The sequence below is a fragment of the Canis lupus genome, chromosome 4, assembly GCF_048164855.1.
Source record: "Canis lupus baileyi chromosome 4, mCanLup2.hap1, whole genome shotgun sequence".
NCBI classification, from domain to species: Eukaryota; Metazoa; Chordata; class Mammalia; order Carnivora; family Canidae; genus Canis; species Canis lupus.
The window spans coordinates 4,174,179-4,200,700 of record NC_132841.1 but is presented as its reverse complement, the minus strand read 5'-3'; the positions used below and the strand labels follow the sequence as shown (position 1 = coordinate 4,200,700).

The following is a 26,522-nucleotide window of genomic DNA, read 5'->3' as shown; positions in this document are numbered from 1 at the left end:
GAGGATGAAATACCTTTTAAGATCAAGGTTGTTAAAACAGAATAAACAGATGAGATGCTGGTTTCAGAATAAACCATTTTATAAGGTAGGGCCCTATACTGAGAAGTTCATTGTCAGAAAACCACATGCAAATTGGAACATCACAAGAGGCCTTCCTGTTATATCTCTTACCAAGTAAGAGCCACCAGATTAAAGAGGGTTTTTTAAAAAACATTCAGAAGCAACATAACTAACTTTCCAAGGTACAGTATATGCAAAATTAGCCACAAATCCTCCTAGCAGTTACAATCTGATATATCAAGTTAGGTATTAAGCAGTTCAGAAGTCACCCAACTGTGTCTCCATGCTGTTGGAAAACTTCTTTTCTCAGGGTCTGGGAAATGGCGATGTGATCCTCCCCAAAGGTGGAAATCTGGGTCACAAGACCATCTGAAGTTCCATCAGCACTCCAGTTGCCTTAATTCCATATGAGCTCTGCCTTTTCTCGTTCTGTTCTCTCTTCATGCCTATTTCAATTTTTGGGAAATTATTTGGAAAATAAAAGCCAGTCACAGTGCTTCCAGATATCCATTCCCTTCTCCACTGTGGGAGATTTCTGTGCAATCTCTGAGAACATCAGTGTAGAACTCCCTATTCTGACTCCATTTTTAAGTAGTGACAGTGGGTAAGGCCTCATTTAATCCTGCTTAATCAAGCCCTCTTATTAGCTAAGCCCTTTTACTGAAATATAACAGTCATGCAGAAGAGCACACAAATCAGAGATCTACAACTTGATGAAGTTTTACAAAAATGGATGCCCTCTATAAACACCTCTAGATAAAGAAATAGAACATTAATAGCACTCTGGGCACTGTGCTAGGTTCCTCCACCTAGTCATCCTTCACAACAACAAAACCACTGTTGTGTCTCCTATCACCATAGGTTGGTTTTGCCTGCATTTCAGCTTCATACAAATGGAATCCTGTTGTGTGTATTCTTCACATGTCCAGCTAATTTTGTGCACCATTATGCCTGTGAGGCCCAGACTGGGGGTTATAGTAGTTGTTTTTCCACTGTGGTATATAGAATATTCTGTGGTATAGTATACTAAGCCTTTACTACCCATGCTACTGTTGGGGGACATTGGGTTTTTCCAGTTTGGGGCTTTTTCATAGAATGCTGCTGTGTTCTTATTCGTGCACTGAAGGAGACTTGCTGGGTCCTGTGGTACGATCATCAGCATTAGATGTTGCTGGGTAGTTTTCCAAGGTGAGTGTATTAATTTACACTCCCACTAGCAATCATGAGAGTTCCAGTTATTCCACACCCTTTTCAATTTTATCCTAAATTTTAGTATGTACATAACAGTATCTTGGTATGGTTTTCATTTGGACTTCTCTGCTGACTGACGATGTTGAGTACCTTTTCATGCATATGTTGACCGCTTGGATATGCTTTCTAGGTCTTTTTTTTAATTGAGTATTCTGCCCCTTTTTTCCTGACTGATTTATTTATAAATGATCTATATATATATATATCTTTATATTGGACGCAAGCCCTTTCATTAGAAATGCATATTGCAAATAGATTCTTCCATCATGGCTTGCTTTTTGCTGTCTTAGTTGTATTTTTGGGTCACAAAGTTTTTAATTTTCATAAAGTCTGTTTTATCAGTCTCTTTCTTTACAGTTAGTGCTTTTTGTATCTAAGAAAACCTTCTCACCCTGGGAGAGTCAGCTTTGCTGGAAGGCAATGAGAGTTTGGATGTCTCAGAAGCCCTCTGAGCTCTTATTCTTACCTGCTACAGACCTATTGGGAGTGTAGCCGTGTTCTGTTTTTTCCCTTTGCTAATTGTTCTTTGAGTAAATGGCGACTCAGGACTTCCAAGTTGTCATGAAAGAAGATGAGGAGCTGTTATTCCCTGGCTTTTCCAGATCTCAGTGGCCTCTGGTGACATGATAGAATTAGAACAGTACTCCCAGGATTCTTGCAATGAGCCTTATGGGTGACTGACAGATCCTGGAAGAAGCTGAAAGGGCTATATAGACTAGGCATCACGTGTTCCTGGAAATACGCCTGGAGTTCCCTTTTTAACCTGTAGCTCCGAGAGGATAGAAAATGAAATATTCTCATGTCTCTAATGCTAGAGACAAGATGTGCTTGTATCACAAGCTAGAAATGACTTGAATGGAAATCTGGCCCTGTTAGCTGCACAACTTCTCAAAAGCACCATTCTAGCTCTCATTTTTTAAATGCTTTAAAGCCAATAACTGCTCAGTGTCTTTTTCAGTTATTCTTTTGTGAATAGTGGAGAATTCAAAAGGAAGTCACATTGCTCAAAGAGAGAGGAAATTTTCTGAATTTTAGGTTTTTAATTGTTAGGGGTAAGATGCTGAATCACATTGTTTTCCTCCTTGCATTGGCTGCAGGGAAGCTTGGAGTTCAGGCCTGGGTGGAGGATTGCATGGACCTGACTTCTGCATCTGACCCCACTGCTGATTGCCTCCCATCTTTGTTTCCTCTGACTCTTCATTTCTCTCGTTAAATTCTGAGGATTTTTATTTTTTGGTCATGCTGTATTTATGTAAAACATTTGAATTCTGGAAGGATAAGACATGAAAAAAAATGCTTGGATTACTTGTTCTTTTTCAGAGTTTTTAAAAAAGAGCTTCCAAAGTTAACACTGTCATGCCCATTTGGCAAGTGTAGGTGAAGGGGCAACTCATTGAATGACCAATGTTGATGGGGGACTTAGCAGAGGTGGAGCTGACATTCACCCTCAGGGCCCGACATGTCTATAGGAGGGAAGGAGAGATTCCAGTGTTTTACGTCCTTTCAGACTTCTGAAAAAATTCTGCTTCCAGCTGGAAAAGGTTGCATAAATGGAAGTTTAGGAGAAAGTAGAATCAATGTCATGTCATTTTATAAGGAAACCAGAAGTACTCTTGATGGCTGGGCCAGTTCAGATCATGTCTGTGCTCATTTAGCTTTGTTTTATTTTGTTTTGTTTTGTTTTGTTTTTGGTGCTAGAAGGCAGCACTTTGCTTTTATTTGTTGTTGTTGTTGTTGATATTGTTTTTAAATAGTGATCATCCATGAGAGAATGGCCAGAATTTCACTGGGAATCATTGGATGCTTAATAAATATTAACTGTGTTGACTTTTAAGATTTAAAACTGTACTGGTTCCCTTTAAGAGAAATGTCCACTAAATCACATCAGGCTTACAGTTTCCTAGCAGAACTTCAAGCAGAAAATATATTGAGGTGTATTTGTATGTTCTAAGAGCTGATCAGCTGAAGGAAGAGGAAGAAAGCATAGTTTCACTTATGTTCTCTTGAGAAACTGGAAGCAGTTTCTGCTTTAAAACTATTCTTAGGGGATCCCTGGGTGGCTCAGCGGTTTAGCGCCTGCCTTTGGCTCAGGGTGCAATCCTGGAGTCCCGGGATCGGGTCCTGCATCAGGCTCCTGGCATGGAGCCTGCATCTCCCTCTGCCTGTGTCTCTGTCTCTCTCTCTCTATGTCTATCATGAATAAATTTTAAAAAAATCTTTAAAAAACAACAACAACAACAAACTATTCCTCCTGTTTGAAAATCTCCACCTTGTAGAATACTGAAGGTATTTTCAAATCTTTGGGCCTGGAGCACACAATGGTCACCAAACATTATCCTCAGGAGGCAGGAGAGTTCATGTGGCTGCTTCGGGGCCATGGTCTGACTCCTCCTGTTGCTTTGTACCCTAACCCCCCAGGCCAGAAGAGTCTCTTGAACTGCAGACCTTAGGCCTGCACGTCTGTTGTAAAACTCAGTTCTTGTGACTTTGGGCTTTAGGGCCCTGCTTCCTATCCATGTATGGAGTTACCTGTAGAAAGGGGGCAAGTCAAATGTCAGGGTCTTGTCTGTCTTATTATAACCAAATTTCTAGTCATCCCTGAGAAGCCTCTTAAGAACATGTTCACATATACTATTGTGCCTTTAATATTCTCTTGGTTTTTAAAAGTCAACTCAGTAATCCATGATTAATAGAACATGTCAAACACTTCAGAGGAATGTAAAGTAAAATTTAGTCTCTCCCTTCCTGCCTTCAGTTCCACCTCCAACTTCTGTTTAAGCAGCATTGATACCGGATGTGTATCTCTCTGTTTTTTTCTAAATATACAGAAACTTACATGTAAGGTTGGCAGGTCAGGGCAGGTTAAGGGTGGCAGTGTTTGTTCATTTAAAAAACAGAGTTGTATTAAACATACTGTTCCGTTACTTTGTTTTCCCCCCCACATAGTAGCATATCCTGGACATCTTTCCAAAGGAAAATGCATGTTAGATGAGGGGGAAAAATATGAAAGCATCTGATTCCGGGAAGAGTCCTGCCCCCTTAGGTTTGGGGCTGATCCCATGTTAGCATAAAATGTTGTTGTTGCTTTTGCCTCTCTGTGTTACTTCGTGGGGCTGGAGCTGGGAAGTGGTAGTGTCCCTCAGGAATGGGGAACAGCAGCTAGTGCATGTGTCCCCTGCCTGTTGTCTGGTGTCTGGTTCCCCAGGGCCCTGGCTGCTCTCCCAACTTATTTGGAGGAAGAAACTCAGCCTGACCTTTATGGCAGCAAAGTGCAATTGCCTGGGCTGGTTAGCGCCATCAGTTCAGGTAGGCTACTAATGAGTATGAGGTCACAGTCTCGTTCCCGTTGGCAGAGAGCTGAGGACAAAATCTTCCGCATTTTGGTATAGACTTTTTTGTAGCCTGAGCCGACAAACCCATGTCTTCTCCCCTTGGCTTCCCCATCTTATGGTGGGGAGGAAGTCCCCTTGTTTTACAAGGCAAATGTGAAGTTCGGTATTTGTAACTACTTTAAAATCTTCCTCTGGAAAGCACTGTGTAGAAACATATTGTCTCTAATGGTTCCAAACAAGTGTTGTGTAGGAACTGTCAGCGCTGATGGATATGTTTTTCTTCCTGACCCCTCTTTTTAGAACCCATACAGCAGTGAAAATAGCTCCAAGATACAGCGCGCCTGTAATCCATGTCCTGGATGCATCCAAGAGTGTGGTGGTGGTAAGTGTGGGGCCTTACATTATTTCAGATATGTTGTAGAAGAGAAGATTCAGAGTTAAGGGTATTTCCCAAAATTATCTTTAATTTTTTGTTCAAATCTACTAAAAAATGTGGAAGAAGAGCCTATGGCTTTGGATGGTGTCACTGCCCCTGTTGCTGGAACAGGGTGGCCAGGCAAGAGTGCCCTGTACTTTTGAAGACCACGTCCTGAGCCAGCACAGAATGCTGGTCTGAGTAAGAGACATGGTACCAAGATGCATGACCTTGACACACCAACCTGGAGGGAGAAAGGTTCCAGCCATTTACATGCGTTTACAAATATGAATATATACTGTCTTAACTCTAAGCCAGAGCTAAAAGGAATGTGGAATTTTTAAAAAGTGACCTATTTCCAGATAGAAAGACATTTGACCGGCAACAGACTAGTTGACCCTACCCAACAAAAGAAAAACATTCTCTAGATGTCCAAAACGCAGAATACTAGATGCTTTTGCTCAGTGAATGTAGTATACAACTTACCTGAGTGTGTGTTTATATGCTTTTCTCCATCAGTAAAGCCTAATATCCTCTCTCATTGTTATGTTTCATTGTTTTCATCGTATAACAGGAAATAAAGTGGGAGAGAATCTGAGGGACCATGTGGTCCTATGGTTGCCCAGTTTGTTTTAGCCACAGAAACCTTGTCTTCCAATACAATACAGCATGAGTAAGAGCAGCCCCTTCTGTCCTTCATCCCACACCTAGTTCTCAAAAAAGCACAATTTAAAAACTGCTAATACAGCCCAGCCTTCGCATTCACAGGCCAGGAAAGTTGCCCAGGGGTCTGGTGATTTGTGAGGCTGCCAGGTGACATCACGCAGCCTGAACTCCAGTGACCACAGTTCCCATTTTCCAAAGGCATCCTCCCAGATCTGTGAACTCATTTATATGGAAGTTGAACAATCATTGCTAACATTATTGGAAATTGGTAGTATGCCAGGCGTTGTGCTAAGAGCTTTACATGGATTTTTCTTTTTAATCCCCATGAAGCAAATACTTTAATTATTACTGTTTTAGAGATGAGGACACAGGAATGGAAAGGTTAGTACCTCTCTTGAGGCCACACATTCATCAAGTGGCAGGTGTGCGGTGTGAAGGCAAGTCTTACTCTATGCCACGTTAAACTTGCTTTCATTAATATTTAGTGATTCTCCTTTATTATAAAGAATACAATGAAATCAGACTGGAATCATAAAGTTGCAGTTTTTTATCTGCCATTGACATAGACTGATGTATAAATTATGTTTCTACAATTTCAAAACAGTTTTTTTTATCTCATATTTGAATTGTGCTTCATAAGGAGCTTGTATTGAGTTTATGGTTGAGTAACCAATGGGCCTCTTTTTAAGGCTTGTTGCTATTTTCAAATGCTAATGAATCACTGACCATTGCCCATTTGGAGACCAGGCCATTGGTCCTCATCGAGTATACACTGGTAGCGTTGCCCCTACGGGCAGGTGGAGGACTTTGGCTGGGAAGGAACTGGCCTCTGGATTCCATTTTGAGGGCACTCCTTCACTGTCATGCAGAGCTAAAGCAGTAAGGGCCCACCCGAAAGCCAGATGAGACATGGACACTTGTGCTCTTTCCAGTTGGTCTAGCTGGACAGCCAGCAGTGGTTGGCTCTTCTCATATACAAAGAAATGGCCACCTTCTGAAATGATTCAAATGTAAGTGCAAAGATAAGTCATTTGGGTGATGGCTGATGACACATTTCAGGAGTCAGTAGTATAATTCATTTAGGTTGATTGTTGGTTCAGAGTCTTAAATTTTTTCAAATTACTTATTTTTTTATTCATTTGAGGGAGAGAGTGCGCACAAGCCGGGGGATAGGCAGAGGGAGAGGTAGAAGCGGACTCCCCACTGAACAGGGAGCCCAATGTGGGGCTTCATCCCAGGACCCAGGATCATGACCTGAGCTGAAGGCAGATGCTTAACCAACTGAGCTACTCAGGTGCCCTGGTTCAGAATTTTTTGATCCAACTCCAGTGGGTATGGCAAAGGCCCATGCTCTGGACCATTGGCTCAAGCATTTGAAAATTCCAAAATGTGGCAACTATGTGACTGTTGGAGCTTTAGATCTCAGGATGCCCCAGCTTTCTTTCCTTTCTTTTTATTTATTTATTTTTAAAAAGATTTTATTTATTTATTCATAGAGAGAGAGGCAGAGACACAGGCAGAGAGAGAAGCAGGCTCCATGCAGGGAGCCCGACGTGGGACTCGATCCTGGGTCTCCACAATCACACCTCGGGCTGCAGGCAGCGCTAAACCGCTGTGCCATCGGGACTGTCCTCTTTTCATTTTTTTAAAGATTTATTTATTTATTCATGAGAGACACAGAGAGAGGAGAGACATAGGCAGAGCGAGAAGCAGGCTCCATGTGGGGAGCCTGATGTGGGACTCAATCACAATACCTGAGATCTTCGGCTCTGGGATCACAACCTGAGCCTAAGGCAGATGCTCAACCACTGAGCCACCCAGATGCCCCTTTCCTTTCTTTTTAAATAGAAACTGAGGTGCCAATATTTAGTTCTTTCTAAATTATAAAATATATTTTCACCTTATTCCCTCTCATTGTGCTGTCATTGTCACGAAGAATAAAAGAATAAAACATGTCTGAATGATTGACGTGAAAACCCACGATGAGCTCTGATTTTGTGGTAGAAACATCATGAAGATCAGCCCAGATAATAGGCCATGAGCTGGTTTACATCAAGCAAGTTTTAATGGACAGGGATGGGCTGGTCACTGTGGCTCTGGCAGCTAGGGCCTCATGGGGTGTAGACAGTGCCACAGACCATGGTGTGCTCTGTCTACCCAATGGGAGCTGTGTCAAATACTGTTAAAAGTTCCTTGGATGTTTAGAAAAACAGGGTATTGCTTTCTCAGAGTCTAAAATCTAGCAGAATGTGGTATTTTAAACAATATTTTAAAATGCTGGTTCCATGTACTTTAGGGAGCTCAAGGGTCTGCATCCCCTCCCTGTCTTCATTTGGTTTTGCAGGCTTTCCTAAATGAGGACTCCATTGAGCTCATGTTGATATAAGGCTGGGAAGTACTTTGTGGTGTGAATACCATTCAGGAGCCTATTTTTAGGATTGCCATGGTGGTCTTCTCTGACTAAGTTCCTTCAAGTGATTTGACTTTATACGAACTCTTAGGGGATTGGATGGCTATTAGAGATACTTCGACATTCATGTAGAATTATGGTTGTGTCAAGCCAGTGGGCACTTCAGCCATCGTCCAGTCTAACCTGGTCAGTTTCATATAATGATACTGACCTTCCGGACACTTGTATTGGAAGATCCAGCTAGAGGCTGCAGAGATGGGGCATCTCAGTGCTTTGAACTGATGGTGATCAGCAACCATTTCTTTCTTTAGAATTGTATTTTGTGCTTTGGTGATGGCTGTTCTTCCACTACCTTGATAATCCCACTCTTAAATGATATTTAGCTGATCCTCATTTTACAGTTTACTGAGTCACCTCACATTTCTCAGATGATGGGTTTCCTTTCTTTTCTTAGCAGAAGCCCATAGTTGACCGTGAAGATTGTTGACCTCATTCCTTCAGCAGACATTTAGGAAGGAGGCACCTTGTATGAGCCAGACACAGAGCTAGAAACGGGGGGCACAAAGGTGGTTTAGGTATAGTCCTGCCCTCCAAGGGCTTGTCCTCTATAGAGACAAGTAGATACACAGATACTACAAGTTGTTGGGGAATGCAGTGATGGAGAGATGCACTGAGAATCTTTGAAACACAAGAGAGCAGTACCTAACTAGTGTGTTGTGTGGGTCCCCAGGACCACCCTCAGTTTCAGCGATTTGCCAAAAGAACTCACAGAACTCAGAAACATTGTTATACACACAGTCATGCTGTCTTGCCATGAAAGGATACAGATTTAAAATCACCAAAGGCAGAAGATACAAAGGGTGGAATCCAAGAAAGACCAAGAACCAGCTTCCAGCTGTCCTGCCCTAGTGGAGTCTTACGGACAGTACGTGACCCTTGCACTGTAGGACACCATGTACGGAGCATCACTGACTAGAGAAGCTCACCCAAGCCTTGGTATCCAGGCTTTTACAGGCAGTCAGTCCTGGAAGAATGGAATGCTTTAAGCACCTGACTGGCCTTAGTTACTCTAGAGGTCAGATAGATATAACATAAGCCAAGTCCCCCCGCCAGGATCACATTGTTAGCATAAACTATCTGGGGTGGCCCAGGGCTCCAAGTAGACAAAGACTTTCTTATCAGGCAGGATGTTACAAGGGCTTAGAGCTTCTCTCTCAGGAGCCATCCAGAGCCAGGCCTTTCTTGGGGTGTATGAGAGTTGGACATTGTTGGTCTACTGATGCACAGCCCGGTGGGAATAAGTGGAGCTAGAGAAGAGAGAGTGACTGGTGTTAACTAGGGAAAGCTTCCTGAAGGAGGCATCACTAGAAATGACCAGGGTTGCTCATGTTTTGTTTGTCTCTTTTTACTCTGTGGTTCTTGAACTTCATCTTGCATTTTCAGTGCTCGCAACTATTAGATGAGAATCTAAAGGATGAATATTTTGAGGAGATCATGGAAGAGTATGAAGATATTAGACAGGACCATTACGAATCTCTCAAGGTAAGTGACAAAAACAGGTCCCTGCTAGTTTGGGCGTTAAAACAGTCCTGCATTTTTTAATGTGACTTTATTGTTTTAAGGAGGGCAAAGGTTTAGGATCATTTTAGAGAAGCCCTGTTTTCTAGTTCAAGTTGGAATTCTCTGGTGTCTAAGTTCCCAGTAATGTGGGGTGATACTAAAATTAATTCCATTTATTCTACTAAACATTTATGGGGTACACAGTAGGTGTTAGGTGCTGTGCCACATAGCAGAATTATGAGAACACGTAAAACATACCCAGCAGGAACACAGAAACTGAAATGGCATATGGGGACCATTGTCAGCCTGTCTCCCTCCAGCGTAATGTAGACTGTGCAGAGTAGTGTTTCAGGAACTGACCGTCTCTACAGAAGCTGCAGGGAATCCTTAGAGAGCAGGCTTAATTACTCCTGAGAAGTCCATTCTTCCCAGTCCATTTGCCTGTTGGACCTTGTCCGTGGTGGGGTACGGGGTACATTTTGGGGTGGCTAGGTACACAAAAGGAGATGACAAACATCATGAAGAGAACAGGTATTTCTGAGGTGTTGACTAGTGCAAGATGCTATGCTTGGCTTTCTGGCTCTCCTGAGGTCTACCCATAGTTGACAGTTTCTTAGTTCTGCCTTCGGGTCCTTGGGCTGGTTGGCAGCAGGCCCGTTAACCCTGGCTTCAGGTGCTCCAAAAGCCCGGGCAGGACCCTGCTCCCTTGCCAGGCTTTACCCACCTGGTGAAGGGTTCAGGCCAGCTTTGTGTCTGTGTATCAATGTTTAATGGGTATTTGCTGAATCTTCACTCTCTATTCTGGTGCTGATGTAAAGCCATATTGGGTGGAAAAGGAAGAGCTTTTGATGATATGAACTTAAATTAATTAAAGCATTTGTGGGTTGTTTTTTTTTATTTTAATTTTTTTTTACAAAAGTCATATACTAGGTTTTTGGACATACTTTCATAGTAGCAGCTGAAAAGCTAAGAGTCTCTGACTAAAATAACTTTTCTTTTTCTCATAGGAGAGAAGATATTTAACCTTAAGTCAAGCTAGAAAAAATGGTTTCCATATTGACTGGCTGTCAGAGCCGCCTCCAGGTTGGTCTGGCTGTGGGTTAGAGAGAGAGGGCATGTGTGATAATGTGAGCTGGAGAGGTGTTTGCATTGACTTGGCTACAGACTCACATAGGCAGCTAGAGACTCTTCATTGTGTCTAATAATAGTGATGCAGGACAGTGGTGACTGAAAATAAAGGTACATGGGTACCATTTATGGAGGACCAGACGGGGTCCTGAGACTGACCACAGCAGTTCTGAGAGCTTGACATGGGTCTGTAGTGAATGTGCTATTAGCCCCACTCACATGTGAAGACCCTGAGTTTCAGGTAAGAGCTTGAAAGGTCACTGGGATCCTGTCTCTGGTCTGACCTCTGATCCACACTCTGTCCTTTCTCTATGCGGGGCTTGAGTGGCCCCCTGCAGCTTGACATGAGCCCTGGAGACCTGCCTGGGCAGTGCTGTCCCTGGTTGGCCTGGGTCACAGGGCAGGCCCAGGTGCAGACAGGGAGTGTCTGAGATTGAAGATGCCCTCACCCTGAACAGACCTGGAGAACATTACTGCAAAGCAAAAGCTCCTGTTTCTTATTCACTCCCATTCTCTCTCAGAATGCTTCCCTCTATTCTATATTCTCCCTTTCTTATTTCCAGCCACCTCTCTTGCCTTACTGAGGTGTTCATGAGGGAGCCAAATACAGAAGATATTTTGACATGGTCAGAGAAGCATAAGGTACAAATGCAGGACTGCCACGGGGTGAACAGGGGTTGTAGTCACTGAATCTGTATTTCCAAAGTAATAGCTCAAATCTGCTCTCAGTGCTCACAACATCTGTGTTCTGTACATGCTCAGCAGAGTTGAGGGCATTAGGTTAGAAATGTGGGAGAGCTTGGTTCTAATTTCAGGCCTACTGAGTTCAGTGTGGTTTAGTAGGAAACCCCACATCGGAAGTCCAGAGGTCCATGTTCTACTCCTGTCACTGAATGACCTTGAGTGTCTTATGTCCATGTTTGACAGTTCCTAATGTGTAAAAAAGAATTACCCTATGTAGGTTGTGAGGATAAAAGATGATCAACTTTTGAAAAATGTAAGTCACTGTGTAGTCCAACTATTATTTTCCCTTTACCTTTCACTATGAAATTAGAAAAATAGCACAAGGGAAAGTCCCATTTTAACTAAGTCGAACATCCAACACGCTTCAGCAGAGACAGTGTTCCAAAGGCTCATGGCGCAGGGCAGCAGTGTTGATACTGTTCAAAGAGCCATCTGTCCCCAGTGTGAGGCCGCTGCCTGAGGAGCAGTGAGGCCCCTGAGGTAGATGTTTCAGAGGATGACCTGTTCTTAGAGTAGTCACAGGAAATCAGTAAAGGGAAGAAAAAAGGGCTCTTCTCTCAAAGTCGTTGGTGGTAGAATTCTAGAATAGCATCCTTCAGTGACGACAGTGGAGCATTTCTCCTGCCCTTCCAGGTAAGAGGAGCATTCATCCAGCAGAAATCGGTAGTTTTTTCTTAATTGTCAAACAAATCAACGCGATAGGATATTATTATGCAGAAGAGTTTGTTCTGCATAGTAAAAAGATGGCCAGCCACAAATGAGAAGCGCTACTATGAGCATGTGTGAAAGGACAGAGATTTCTAGGCAAAAGTTAAGAAGCAGCTCCTACTTTCCCTGTGTCTCCCTCTCACGTCTACCTCTTACTATCTTGTGACACAAAAATACTCTTGAGACTTTGGTGTTATCCCAGAGCACCTGAGGTGAGTAGGAGAGTGTAAGTTCTCTGATCCTATTTACAGAGCAGGGAACTGGGGACATGGGGTCCAGGAAGCTGGTGGCATAGTCATCATCTTGGACTCCAGCCTGACCCCACTGTGGGCTTGGGAGGGGCGGGGTGAAGTAGTGCAGCTTGTGGTGTCACAGAGGGCCCCGGGGAACCATCTGTCTTCTGAATTCTTTGTCATTAATTCACTCCTGATCTATTTTAGACTCACAAAGGGGTGTAAACACAGTATATTAAACACCCATGTATACCCCTAGCCACCTGGGAAATAACTTGGTGCCCATTTTTAAAAAAATACGAAGCAACACAAACATAGTGGAAGTTGCCTGAGTGCCTCTCCATCCCATGCAGGATCCTGAATTTGATGCTTTGTTTCCATGCATTTTCCTTATATTTGTGTTTTTCTGCAGTGGCATCTATGGTACTATTGTCTTCATTTGTGCAAGTGAAGAGGAACCCAAGTCTTTTCTCTTAGAAAAAGGGCTGAGGGAAGAATTTCCAAGGGGTGGTGTAGAGAAGTCAGCTGCCTGGGAAGAGTGGTTTGATTTAAGATTTGCTACAGGAATTATTCCTTCTCTGTGATAATTTAAAATTCTGCACTTTGTAGAACAGGTGGGAGGGAGTGTGTGGGAGCCCCAGAGCAGGGAAGAGCTGGCGGGAAGGCATCGAGCAAGTGTGTACTAGGCCCCCCTACTAGCACTGGCAGCTACATCAGTACTTCTTTTTACAGTGAAGCCCACGTTCCTTGGGACTCGAGTCTTTGAAGACTACGACCTGCAAAAGCTGGTGGCCTACATCGACTGGAAACCCTTCTTTGATGTCTGGCAGCTCCGGGGCAAATACCCGAATCGAAGCTTTCCCAAGATATTTAAGGACAAAGCTGTAGGTTAGAACTAACCCTTCACTCAGCCCTTCCTTTCTGCTTGGCTATTCGAGACAGTGTTGGGACTTTGAAAATGAGGATGGGTGGTAAGCAAAGGGTTTGGATTCTGTAGGATGTACTGTATTGTTATCATCTCATGTGTAACTAGAGTATTGTTTACCTATTCAGCTCTTCAGTGGTTATAAGCTGCTAGATTGGTCCTTTATTTATGGGATAATTTGGCATTTTGTTTATTTCTTCTGCAATAAATGCAGATTGACCTCAGTCACAAGGCAGGCTCTGTGTTGGGCACCAGGGATTAACAGAAGGTAATGGTGTGACCCTTCCCTCTGGTGCATGGCTCCTGGCTTGTACAGCTGCCAGCGATGGGCAGTTTCTGCAGAGCCCACCAAGCTCCTGCTGCAGGGCTGAGCCCAGGGCTTTTGTGGACAGGAGACATGAGGCCTCAGAATGGAGGTCAAGAGAGGCTTCCTGAGGGAGGTGGTGTTTGAAGTGCTTTTTGAAGATTAAGTGGGAAGCACTGGGCCTGGGGATATGAGATATGAGATGGGATTGGAGAAAAGGGCATCCCGGGCAGAGACAGGATGGGAAGGCACAGTCACCTGCGCCTGTTGGGGAAAGCCCAGGAGTCCACTGTGCCAAGAGCACTGGTTGGGGGAGGTGAGAAGCTAGAGTACTGATTGAGCTGATAAACTGCAAGCCCCACCCCCAGAACCTACTCCCAGAGCCATGGGGTCACAGTGGGTTAGAAAAGAGCCAGAGAAGAGCAAGGTGGAGGGGTGGGCTGCTAGGAGCATGGGATTAGGGCTGAGAGGAGCCTGACACCCGCCATGCAGCGACAACCACCCAGATGCAATGCTGAAGCCACGTAATGGGAGCTGGGCCACACTTCCCTCCACCTGTTCCACAGCCCCCAAGGCCATGAGAGGGTAGTGGAGTGATGGGTGCACGAGCAAGGTTGGTGATGGGAGGATTGGCCAGCTTTGTTTCATTCTCTGACTGTGTTGGAATCTCCAGGCTGGGCTCTCTGCCTTCTGTTGAACAGAGGCATTTAGGGCCGCTGCAGTCAGCCCAAACCCTTAATACTCAGTGCTCACAAGCACCAGTGACGTATTTGAGGGGAAAGAGGGGGACAGGAGAGGATGGCTGAGGAGGGGTAGTAGCTTCAGAAAGAAATGTTTCTTGCTGGCTATCATTGGTATTTTTAAAGATTTTATTTGTGAGAGAGAAAAAAAGAGAGAGGGAGCACAAGTGGGGGTAGAGGCAGAGGGAGAAGCAGGCTCCCTGCTGAGCAGGGGGCCCGATGCAGGACTGAATCCCAGGACCCTGGGACCATGACCTGAGCTGAAGACACACACTTAATTCACTGAGCGACCCAGGCACTTCTATCATTGCCAGTTTTTAGTGAGTTCTTACCATGTTTTCCTAATAGGCGAAGAGGCCAAAAAAGTCTATGATGATGCCCAAAACATGCTGAAAGTGCTCATCAGTCAGAAGAAGCTGCAAGCCAGGGGTGTGGTAGGGTTTTGGCCAGCGCAGAGTGTGCAAGACGACATTCACCTGTACGCAGAGGATGCAGCGCCGCAGGCCGCAGAGCCCATAGCCACCTTCCATGGGCTAAGGCAGCAGGTATAGAGAGCCATGCTGACAGTGACTGTGCTACAAACAAACAAACAAAATATATATATATATATATATGTAAATATATATATAAGAATTAAGTCACAGCTATGTATAAATGCTAGGTCTGTCCCACCTCACCCCAAATGACCACTCACAGGCCCAAGGCTGACGCGTTTGTGAGGACAACAGAGAGAAGAAGCTAGTCTGGGTTGAGAGGCTGGGCCCTGGGGCACCAGCAGGAAAGGGCTGTTTGATGGGTGTTGGACAGGTGAGTGGTAAATGGTGTTACTACATCGGTGGTCACACACAGATGGACATTTCCTTGATCAAAAATAATGGGTTTGTGAATACACCTATTATTAAAATAGGCCAGTGGCTCCTTCTCTCAAGGGGAAGACAGGTGGGAATGCACCTTTCCTGAAAGTCTGAGGTGCCAGGTGCTTAGTTGGGTACTAGATGGATTGTCTTGTTGACTTTCCACACAGCCTTGTCGTAGGCAGTTTGTGTGTCCATTCTGCAGGGCAGGGGAACTGAAGGCTGATGGAGCTGGGAAGAGGCCAGCCTGTCCACACCTGGTGGCTGTTCCTTCCCTCGGTGTGGTGAGAACAGGCACTTCACATGGCTGCCTGTCCTGTAGCCCTGCCTGGGAGAATGCAAAGAGCATGTGCGGGTCTCTGTAGTCGCGATGAAAAATAGCTGTCCTCATCCAGAATTGGAGCCAGAACTCACCAGAGCCATTAACAAAGAGTTGCAGTAAATTCCCCTACAAAATTCTGTGACCGATTTTGGTCATTCAAAAGCAATAGTGTTGGGACGCCTGGGAGGCTCAGTGGTTAAGCGTCTACCTTAGGCTCAGGGTGTGATTCTGGAGTCCCAGGATTGAGTCCCCCATTGGGCTCCCCGCAGGGAGCCTGCTTCTCCCTCTGTCTATGTCTCTGCCCTCTCTGTGTCTCTCATGAATAAATAAATAAAATCTTAAACACACACACACACACACACACCAATAATGTTGCTTTTAATCATGCCCAACAAGTAATTTGTAATGACACAGAGTTTAACTGTAACAGCATCTGAAGGGCTTCTTAACTTGAGGACATTCAATAATATCATCATAAGACCAGGGAGGACGGCTACGTCACTCCATCTGCACCCAGGCTCCGACCCCACAGAACACAAGGCAACCGGCTCCAATGTTAACATTCCCTCCTCACTAGTGAGTTGGTGACTTTTCTTTCTTTTTTTTTTTTTTAATAATAAATTTATTTTTTATTGGTGTTCAATTTGCCAACATACAGAATAACACCCAGTGCTCATCCCGTCAAGTGCCCCCCTCAGTACCCGCCACCCATTCACTCCCACCCCCCACCCTCCTCCCCTTCCACCACCCCTAGTTCATTTCCTAGAGTTAGGAGTCTTCATGTTCTGTCTCCCTTTCTGTTATTTCCTACCCATTTCTTCTCCCTTCCCTTCTATTCCCTTTCACTATTATTTATATTCCCCAAATGAATGAGACCATATAATGTTTGTCCTTCTCCGGTTGACTTACTTCACTCAGCATAATACCCTCCAGGTCCATCCACGTTGAAGCATATGGTGGGTATTTGTCGTTTCTAATGGCTGAGGAATATTCCATTGTATACATAAACCACATCTTTATCCATCATCTTTCGATGGACACCGAGGCTTCTTCCACAGTTTGGCTATTGTGGCCATTGCTGCTAGAAACATCGGGGTGCAGGTGTCTTGGCGTTTCATTGCATCTGTATGAGTTGGTGATTTTTCTTCTGCAAGTATAATTCAGGTGTCAGACTTCTGCCCTGGCCCCTCTCTCTCTCTCTCTCTCTTTCTTTCTTTCTTACTTTTTTTTTCTTTTCTTTTCTTTTCTTTTCTTTTCTTTTCTTTCCTTCCTTCCTTCCTTCCTTCCTTCCTTCCTTCCTTCCTTCCTTCCTTCCTTCCTTCTTTCCTTCCTTCCTTCCTTCCTTCCTTCCTTCCTTCCTTCCTTCCTTCCTTCCTTCTTCTTTCTTTTTTCTTTCCTTCTTTTTCTTTCTTTTCTTTCCTTCTTTCTTTTTCTTTCTTTTCCTTCCTTCCTTCCTTCCTTCCTTTCTTCCTTCCTTCCTTCCTTCCTTCCTTCCTTCCTTTTTTTCTTTTTCTTTTTCTTTTTTTATTCATTTGATCATGAGAGACATAGAGGGGCAGAGACACAGGCAGAGAGAGAAGCAGGCTCCCTGTGGGGAGCCTGAAGCAGGACTCAATCCCAGGACCCCAGGATCATGATCTGAGCCGAAGAAGACAAGACACTCAACCACTGAGCTACCCAGGTGCCCCCCTGGCCTGGTTTTTACATCCAGTACCATTCATGACCAGGCAGGCTGTGGCCAACTATGTTAGGACATCTAGTAGGATGACGTCTCTATGTGCATATATTGCACATTCAGGTAGCTCTTGCCGAGGAGATGCTTTCTTCCAGTGCTCTGGAAGATTCTGCTGCAGCCTCTCATTGCTCTGGGAGTCTTCTGTCTCACTGTGGTGGCCATCTCTTTTGTGTGGGTCTCTGTGACCCATCTCTCCTTGTGGTGCTTGGAAGCTTTGTATCTCCCTCTGGCTTTTGTCAGTGGAGGATGGTTGATGGACAGAGTACAGCTTGAAAGCCGCTCCTCCCCACATAGCTGTCCATGAGCTCTGTGACCTTTCTGGGGTCCATTATCAAATACCTCCTGACCACTTAACCACGTTCTGCCTGCTGTTGGTCAGGCTATGCTTGTTTCTAGAGTCAGCAAGTAGATAGTAACTCCAAAGCCTCCAGGGTGTGGCACTCATCAACAAATTGATCAGTTCTGAGCCCTACAGAACTGCAGTCAAGAGTGGGGGTTATGGTGTCCGACCCCCAGACCTTCTACTGTCTGACTCTGAGCTTGCAGATCGAGCGCTGTCTGTCTCAGGTTTTCCGTCTGTGAAATGGAGCTGATGGGATCACTTACATCACAGCATTGTTGACAGCATGAAATTAGCAAATTCATGTAAAGCCCCAAGAATAGTGCCTGACATATAGTAAGCCCTCAGTAAATAGTAGTCATTAGCTCTTTATCTGCTCAGCAAGTATTTGTCAATGGTGAAATATGTATGTGACCTTATTTGTCAGTTTGGTGGCAGGAGAGAGTCTGTCACCAGCTGGGAGTGAGAAGCCGACAAGGACAGGCTCCTGGAGGTGACGCTCAGAAGCTGGACCTGCTGGATTCTCCTTGTGGTGTCAGGCCAGACCAGGGGTGTCCCCAGCTGTCTCCCGAGCCACCACTGTGGCGGGCAGCACCAGACCCAGGGCTGCTCACCACAATTCTGTTGAACTGCTTCTATGATGCTAAGTAGAGGCTTATGCATTTGGTGGATCCCTTTTGGCCATAACTTCAGGATTTAATGTTGATCTTGAATTGTGAAAAACCTTTCAGGGGAAATTTTTTTTTTTATATGAATGTTTGGGGTTCCAGTTGCTAGCACAGAGCCTATAGGCATGCAGGAAATGTTCACTCAGTGTGTGCAGGAGCAAATTCAGTGGTTTCTTGACTGTTATGTCATAAGTATTTTTTTAGAATCTTACTTCATTTGTTGATTCAACAAATATTTATCAAATACTTGCTACATATCAGGCGCTCTTCCAAGTACTGGGTATAACAGTGAACAAAACAGACATCCCTGTTGGAAGCTTATATCTGTCCAAAGAGCTTAGATTGCTGTCCCCTGTGTGTTGTTGCCATGTTCATGCTAATGGTCCACCTGTGCCCTCCTTGGGTTTTAAGGCCGAGAAGGACTCTGCCAGCACAGACCCCTACCACTGCCTCTCCGACTTCATTGCTCCCCTGCATTCGGGCGTCCGCGACTACCTGGGCCTCTTTGCCGTTGCCTGCTTTGGGGTGGAAGAGCTGAGCAAGGCCTATGAGCAGGAGTGTGATGACTACAGCAGCATCATGGTCAAGGCTCTGGGAGACCGGCTGGCTGAGGTAAAGCAGTGGCGCTGGGGGTGGAGCGGGGAGCCCATGACGGTGCCAGATGCTAAGCAGCCCTTGGAATCCATGTCCTGCTGTTTTTACCGAATCAGATGGGACTGGCTTTAGCATCACACACAATTTTACTTTGTTTTTTAAATTTTTATTTATTTATTTTTTCATAACACACAATTTTAAATCAGCTCTTCTTGAGTTGCTCTCACACGTCATCTTTTGGGCAAAGGAAAGCCTTTGCCATAGTTTGTAGCTGTCCTTAGAACCATGACCCCTTCGCTGCAGTTCTGATGTCTCCCTTTGCTTATTGTGATATTTTCCTGAAGAACCTGGAAAAATCAGAGCACATTTCTATTTCCAGGCTCCTTGTTCCCATTTGCTGTCCTCCATAGATTGCTCATCTTCCTGTGTCGTGGCCAGGGTCATCTAAGCCATGGGGAGATCGCCTCTCCTTTTCCTGAGGCCAAGCAGGAGGAGCTGGCAGCTATAATCATCCCAGCTTCTCCTCATGGCCACGAGCAGGGAACTGTTTCAGTTCACAGTCCTCAAGTCCTCAGATCATTGAGTAGGCCACGTCAGAGCCCAGGCTGTGAGGCCACAAGTGGGCAGAGAGCAGCCAACAGAGCCACAGGCGAGTCAGGAACCCAGTCCGACCCCTTGTGCCCAGTTCCTCCTGGCTGTGGTTCAGGCGAGGGGGGTGCTCCAGCGGGGTCTGATGGCCAGTGGGGTTTGGGTTGGGGGAGCACCGCAGCCCACGCACACCTTGTCCTGGGCTGCAGGCCTTTGCGGAGGAGCTCCACGAGCGGGTCCGCAGGGAGCTGTGGGCGTACTGCAGCTGTGAGCAGCTGGATGTTGTGGACCTGCGGAGGCTGCGCTACGAAGGCATCCGCCCGGCCCCCGGCTACCCCAGCCAGCCTGACCACAGCGAGAAGCTCACCATGTGGAAGCTCGCCAACGTGGAACAGTGCACAGGTGTGTACCAGGAGCTGAGGAGCCCTTGTCCTCCCCTGTGCGGTTCCTAGGCCTGCTCCTCTCACAGCAGTGCACCCGGGCTAAGCATTTTAAAATAGGGAAAGGCTTAGAATGACATCCCACTGTCTCTCCTTCTAGCTGTTGATCGTGGTAGTTTACATCCATGTGACTGAATGGTAGTCTCACATGCCCATGTTTAGATCAATCAGTTGCAATGAACAGTTTCTCTTAACCTGTAACAGATGAGAAGTTAGCACATCATATTGCCCACACATCTCCCTCCCTGCCCCTCATCTCCTGCTGCACGCTGCTTTAATTTCTCCATCAGTGACCTTTGCAGCCTTTAGTGACATAGGTCACGTCACCTCCTCCTTCTGCTCACAGACCGTGTCTCCCGACACTGCTTCTGTGCAACACCCACCACACCCCTCTGCTCTTCGCTTTCTTGGCCTTTACTCTTTATTAGCACAATTAACTGTTTCCATGGAACTCATCAGAAGCATGCTGTCTGTGCCCATGAGGTGGCAGGAACATCTGTCTCAGTGAGAGACTGGGGCGTTTGGATGCAGTTGGCAGGAATGGTGTGGACTCCTAGGCCTGTCAGATGCAGATTAGAGTCCTTCCCTGCCACAGACTACCTGGTGATCTTTGGCAAAGGTTTAACCCTTGCACCACTCTGTTCCCTGTCCGTGAGGTGGATGGCTTGGACTGGCTGGCCTCGGTGTTTCCTCTGAGTACTGCTGTGGGCTCGTTCTCAGGGCCCGACTATCAGTCATCCCCTAGTGGCACAAGCCTGGGGTCCAGATGGTGCTCACCTCCCAGGGCTGGCGCTCCTTATTGGAGAGGCCTGCACTGCAGAGCACGTGGAGACCTCTGTAACTGGTATTGGAGACTTGTGGTGGGGGCAGACAGACAGGCTTTGCCAGGCCTGTCCCCCTGGATTAGAGGACACTGGCCTGAATTTCTGTGTCGGGTGTCCACCTAGAGGGTGTCAGCTCATTTTCATTCACCTGTTACCTCCTAAACAAGAGTTTATTGGGTGCTACCAACCACCAGGCCCTCTGCTAGGCATGGAATGAATCTGCGTTTTTCCCCCATGTTGCTGTCTCCAGGCATTAGGTTAACAGAATCCTTAGCAATGGCACCTGCTTCAGCAGTATCCGGCCTTTACTTCTCCAATTTGAAGTCCAAATACTTTGCAGTGGGGAAGATTTCCAAGGACCAGGTAAGTTAGCTGTTTCATTGTTTATGGCTTCCCTAGATGCCTACATTGTTTGTCTTTTTTTTTTTTTTAAAGATTTTATTTATTTTTCACACATGCATGAATGGGGGAGGGGCAGAGGGAGAAGCAGGCTGCCCACTGAGCCAGGAATCTGATTCCCAGGACCCTGGGATCATGACCTGAGCTGAAGGCAGACACTTAACAGACTGAGCCACCCAGGCGCCCAATGCCTGTCTTGTTTTAAGTAGAACTGTAGAACCTAATTTATTTTACATGTGAATGAGAATAAAAACAAAGGGAAAGCATGACGAAATTTACCCCCAGTCTTAATTTGATTTCATCTTGTTACCCTGATTCTTTCCTCCCATTTACACCTCTAAGCCCCCAACATTCACACACTCCAGCCAGCGTCTAGCACCAGATACTTACTGCTTGTTGTTTTCTGCCCAGGGAATAAGGCAACTTGGCGAATAGATAAATATCCATCTCCATGTAACTCAATAGATTGCTATTAAGACAAGAAATGGAAGGCTTTTAATGTTTCCTGGCAAATCCTGTGGAAACTTCACTTCAGAAAGTCTTATCATTTTGGTTTGATATGCTGCTTTTAATCTTTTACAGATTGAAGATTATGCTCTGAGGAAGAACATGTCTGTGGCTGAGGTTGAGAAATGGCTGGGACCCATTCTGGGATATGATACAGAGTAACTTTTTGTTTTAATCCCTTTCTGTTATCCTCAAGGATCCCTGAAAAATATAGTCTAGAGTGCCTTTTAAAATTAACAGCAGTAACAGCAACATGCAAGCCCGGCCGTACCTCGTTGACATTTGCTCTGCGTCAGGCTTTGGAAGACTGTCCAGTGGAACCCTGTACAGGAGCAGAGCTTTCCTATGTCCTTGGAAAGCAAGTGGCTCCTTTCTAGAGAACCTCAAATGAAGAGCAGTAACCCCCACTCTGGTGGTTTTCCACTCCAAGCTGGAGATGGAGGTCTTTTGCATTTCAAAGCAAGTCAACTTGCGTTTTTCACTTTTACTTCTGGTCCAGGAGGTCACCTATTTTTTTTTTTTTTCTTTCTCTTGCTCCCTTAGAAAAAAGCCTGGAACTTAGCTGAATAGAGAGATGTATCGAAAAATGTGGCCCTGTGGCAAAAGTCACACTGTGCAAAATGGGGCATTTTCATCTAAATGGTTACAACAGCAGACTCTGCCAGGGAAGAAAGTATAACTCTACTGTCCCTCTGGAAGACCTCATTTTCTAAAGTCTCCATCACATGGTTGCAGAAGGCCTGCTCTCACTGTTGATGGTTCAGAAATGCCCAAGCTGTTTGCCCTAGTGTGGTAGAACACAGTGGTATTCTAGTTTTCACATTCCCTGCCCTGAGCGGAAGCAAGGAGGTGGGGCGAGAAAGTGGCTGCTGATGGTAGTTAGCATTGTTTAGCTGTTTTCTGGAGTTGAGAAACTCTCAAATGAGCTGTGGTGTCCTGTGCAGAGTTGGGCAGATGAGCAGCGTTGATTCCACTTAATTCTCCTATTTCTGCACCAACCCAACTCCTACAGTGTAGGAATGGCACATTGACTTGCTTTTAGTTATTTTGGGGGAAATGGTTAAGAACATGGGCTTTGAGGTCAAACCTACCTGGATTTACATTTCACCTTTGCCACTTACTTGCTGTGTGACATGGGCAGATCGCTTACACTCTCCAACACTATCCTCCCGTCTGTGAAATTGGGGCAGTGATACCAGTTCCTCTGCCATGGACCTAAAGGGCAGATAAATAAGAGTTGCATGTAGGGCATGTAGTATAGGATCTGGTGCACAGGACATGCTTGCTAAATGGTAGCTTCTGTGGAGCTCAGTGGGTAGTGCCTCCAGCTCAGCACATGGGAAGCCTTCCTGGCAAGGGAAGAGATGAATGGAGACTGTGAGAAGATACCAGGGAAATGCAGGTGATGACTGGATCAACTGCACGAGGCGCTCTTTCTGGAGTAGACCCCCATTTACCCTCTGACTGGGCAGGGAAGCTACTTGTGTCATCTGAACCATTAGTGCTCATCTGCGTGACAGGCCTCGCCCTCGGTTCCCGTGGTGTAAGCTGGCCTTGCTTTTCAAAGCAGTTGTAGCAGATGAACATTCAAGTGCCTTGGAGGCAGAGGGAGAAAACATTCAGAAAAAGAACCATCTGCATTTGCAGTGGACGTACCGAGTAATGCACCTGTTCAGCCATCGCTTGCCGTCGGAATGAAGACAGCCATGTGCTTTGTGAGGTACAGTTAGCTCATGTATGAGTAAGAATGGGACTCGATTTCCCAAGATACTTAGAAGACTTCTTTCTATAGCAGGTGGTAAATTCTTCTGTGAGAAAGAGTAACCTTCTCTAAATATTTGAGTGTATCTTGTCAGGATTACAGTTGCTAAGAGTCTCCTGATTTCATTAAGTATTCACTATCTCTTCCCTCAGCTGAGTACGTGATAGAGTGGCTTCCTTAACCGTAATTATGTCCTCCCTGCACTCAGCTGAACTCACATAGTCTGTTTTTGTTTCTCTCTGGCATGCCTTTGCAGATACCAGGTATCTGCTGTGTCCTACACCTTCTCCCCCGTACTATCCTGAACCCCGTGAAGTTAGTTTTTTACCTGCCTCTTCTGATGTCAGTGACCTCTCGAGGTTAGGTCCAGGGATCGTCATCTGCATGGGCTTGGACAATATAGACCACTTCTTTGAAACTCTCATTTACCTGCTTCCCTCTTGGCTCACTCTCTGGCTGTCCTGTGTTTTTGATAATTTCTCAGCCATTTTCATAGATTTTTATCTCCCTCCTCCCATTTAGATCCTGGTGTTCTCGGGCAGCCCGGGTGGCTCAGCGGTTTAGCACCGCCTTCAGCCCAGGGTGTGATCCTGGAGACCTGGGATCGAGTCCGGCATCAGGCTCCTGGCAGGGAGCCTGCTTCTTCCTCTGCCTGTGTCTCTGCCTCTCTCTCTCTCTCTCTCTCTCTCTCTCTCTGTCTCTCGTGAATAAATAAATAAAATCTTTAAAAAAAAAAAAAAAAGATCCTGGTGTCCTCAAGGGCCTGTCATTTAGTGGCCTCCTTAGTGTCTGTCATTTCAGTGGGCAGTCTCACTGAGCCAATATCCCCATCTCAGCTATGTCTTGAGGAGCACAGCATACACCAGCAGCCCCTGCCAGGAAGATAGATGAACATCTCAGACCTAGTATATCTTGTCTCATTCCTCTCAAATCGTGAAATTCAGTCATGATGAATGGTGCCACCATGCCAGCGTCAGATCTCACACTCAGCCTGGATCATCTTTGGCTTAGATTCTTACGGTTACCTGAAAAGTTAGCATATGAAAGACACACTTAGCCTACTATAGTTGGGATGGTGGTAGAGATATTTCAGGAAGGCAATGCTTAGATGAAGGCCTGACTTGAGACTTGAGGATTAAGGTGAAGAAGCAAGATAAGAACAAATGAAGAGCTATTTTTGTTCATGAACAAGAATATTAAGGATCGTACCTCCCCAAATTGATATATGGATTCAGTGCCATTTCCAACAGAAATTACAATAGAGGTTTTATTCAATGTGACAAGCAGATATTTAAATTTATATGGAAAAGCGAAGGACTGGGAATGACTGAGTGCTTCCAAATGTGAAGAGGTTACAAGGTAGTAATTTCTGTTGTATGTGGTACAGAGGTAGGAATTCTGAGCAGTGCCATGAAACGAGGAGCCTGCAGAATAACCAGTGCATGCTTTGACCTTTAAGAACGGCAGAGGTGGCATGGTGCATCCAGGAGGACGGGCAAGGTGACCCCATATGTGGTGCCGGAACAATGTGTATTCAAAGGGAAAAGGTGAAATTTGATTTCTGCCTCACGTGTTAATCCAACAGTCAGTTCCAAATATATTAAGTTCTTAAATACAAAAAAAAAAATTTTTTTCCCCTCATGGACAAGCCTTAGAGCAGGAAAGAATCCCTCGAGACAGAAAGGACTAATCATAAAAGAAAAGATGATTAGACCAGCTGTTTTTTAAGACTGATGTTAAGCTAATAAACAATTTAAGGCAGCAAAAATACAAGCCATGACTTGAGATATTTGTAATACACTTAATTGACAAAGGGTTAGTAAGCAGAATAGGTTTAAGAAAAAATAACTCTGGACAGAATTAGACTGGAAAAGGCATTTCACAGAAGAGGAAATACACATGGCTTATAAAAAAGGTGTTTGACAGCATTGGCAATCAGGGAAATATGAATTGAGACCACAGTGAGATCCTATTTTACATCTGTAAGTTTTGCAGAAATTAAGGAGCTTGACGAGATGGATCCCAAAGAAGTCTGTGAGGACTTGCATGATACGGGCATGTGAACAGACACCTCTGCTTCAGAAAACAACTCCACCTCCCAAAGTTGAACTCTTGCATACCTTGGGATCTGGCTTACCACTCGGACTCCCGCTTGAGTATCTAACAACCTTGCACACGTGTACCAGGAGGTGTGGGTAACAATGTTCATTGTAACATCTTCATAATAGTCAAAAACCGGAAAACCCGAAATGTCCATCTGTCTGTAGGAGAATGGATAGATAGGTATATTCCACGCTAACGGGCATTATTCAGGAGTGGAAATGAATGGACTGCAGCTGTACTGGACGATAAGAATGAATCTCAGGAAATACAAGAACTAAACCAGGCTCCAGGAGAGCATGTGCTATGATGCTATTTTTATTGAGCTCATAAACAAGCAAAACCAAAGAATATATTGTCTAGCCATATGTAAACCGTAAAACTATGTTGTAAGAAAAAGAAGCAACAATAAACCAAAATTTAGTAGAGTAATTAACCCTGATAAGGTTAATTACTGAGCAGATCGTAGAGGAACACATAGGTGGATGCAGGTTATTAGTAATACTCTGGCTCTTGGGCTGTATGATAGGTTTATGGCTATTTGTTATATTATGCTTTATAACAGGGTCATACCTATTATTACATGTATTTAATGTCTGTATTAAGTATATTTTAAATAAAGAATAATTAGCAAAAATCTGGGATGGTGGCTTTGTATCTGATATTGTGTGTGTCAAATAGTTATTTTTCAGAAAGGAAGGACGTTTCAGCTAGAGCAAACAGCAGCGGGGCAGGAGGGTGCCTTGTGTCTGGGCCGCAGTACCCCAGGATGAGGGCCAGTGTGGCTTTGCGTGTTGGGCTTTGGTGAATGAGTGCACCCAGTACCGCTTGCTACTGCACAGAATATAGGAGGGGAAAAGAGATGAGTTTGGGACAAATTTGACACAACTGAATATGGACAGATACATGACTG

At 45.0% G+C, this 26,522-nt stretch overlaps 1 protein-coding gene across 7 annotated transcripts in view; it reads left to right on the top strand.

Annotated features, from left to right (window-relative positions):
- Positions 1-26,246, top strand: part of MTR (5-methyltetrahydrofolate-homocysteine methyltransferase) — a 107,630-nt gene extending 81,384 nt beyond the window's left edge. For 5 of the 7 annotated variants that reach the window (XM_072822975.1, XM_072822980.1, XM_072822974.1 and 2 more), the window contains 9 exons: positions 4,944-5,025; positions 9,578-9,676; positions 10,702-10,777; positions 13,240-13,395; positions 14,825-15,021; positions 18,807-19,007; positions 19,787-19,979; positions 21,092-21,204; positions 21,823-26,246. In XM_072822975.1, the coding sequence (XP_072679076.1) occupies positions 4,944-5,025; positions 9,578-9,676; positions 10,702-10,777; positions 13,240-13,395; positions 14,825-15,021; positions 18,807-19,007; positions 19,787-19,979; positions 21,092-21,204; positions 21,823-21,909 (1,204 nt within the window). In that variant the 3' untranslated portion in view covers positions 21,910-26,246. Of the gene's footprint in view, positions 1-4,943; positions 5,026-9,577; positions 9,677-10,701; positions 10,778-13,239; positions 13,396-14,824; positions 15,022-18,806; positions 19,008-19,368; positions 19,713-19,786; positions 19,980-21,091; positions 21,205-21,822 lie in introns of those variants that run through there. The other 2 variants (XM_072822979.1, XM_072822977.1) reach the window with 2 other exon arrangements.
- Positions 26,247-26,522: the final 276 nt, after the last annotated feature.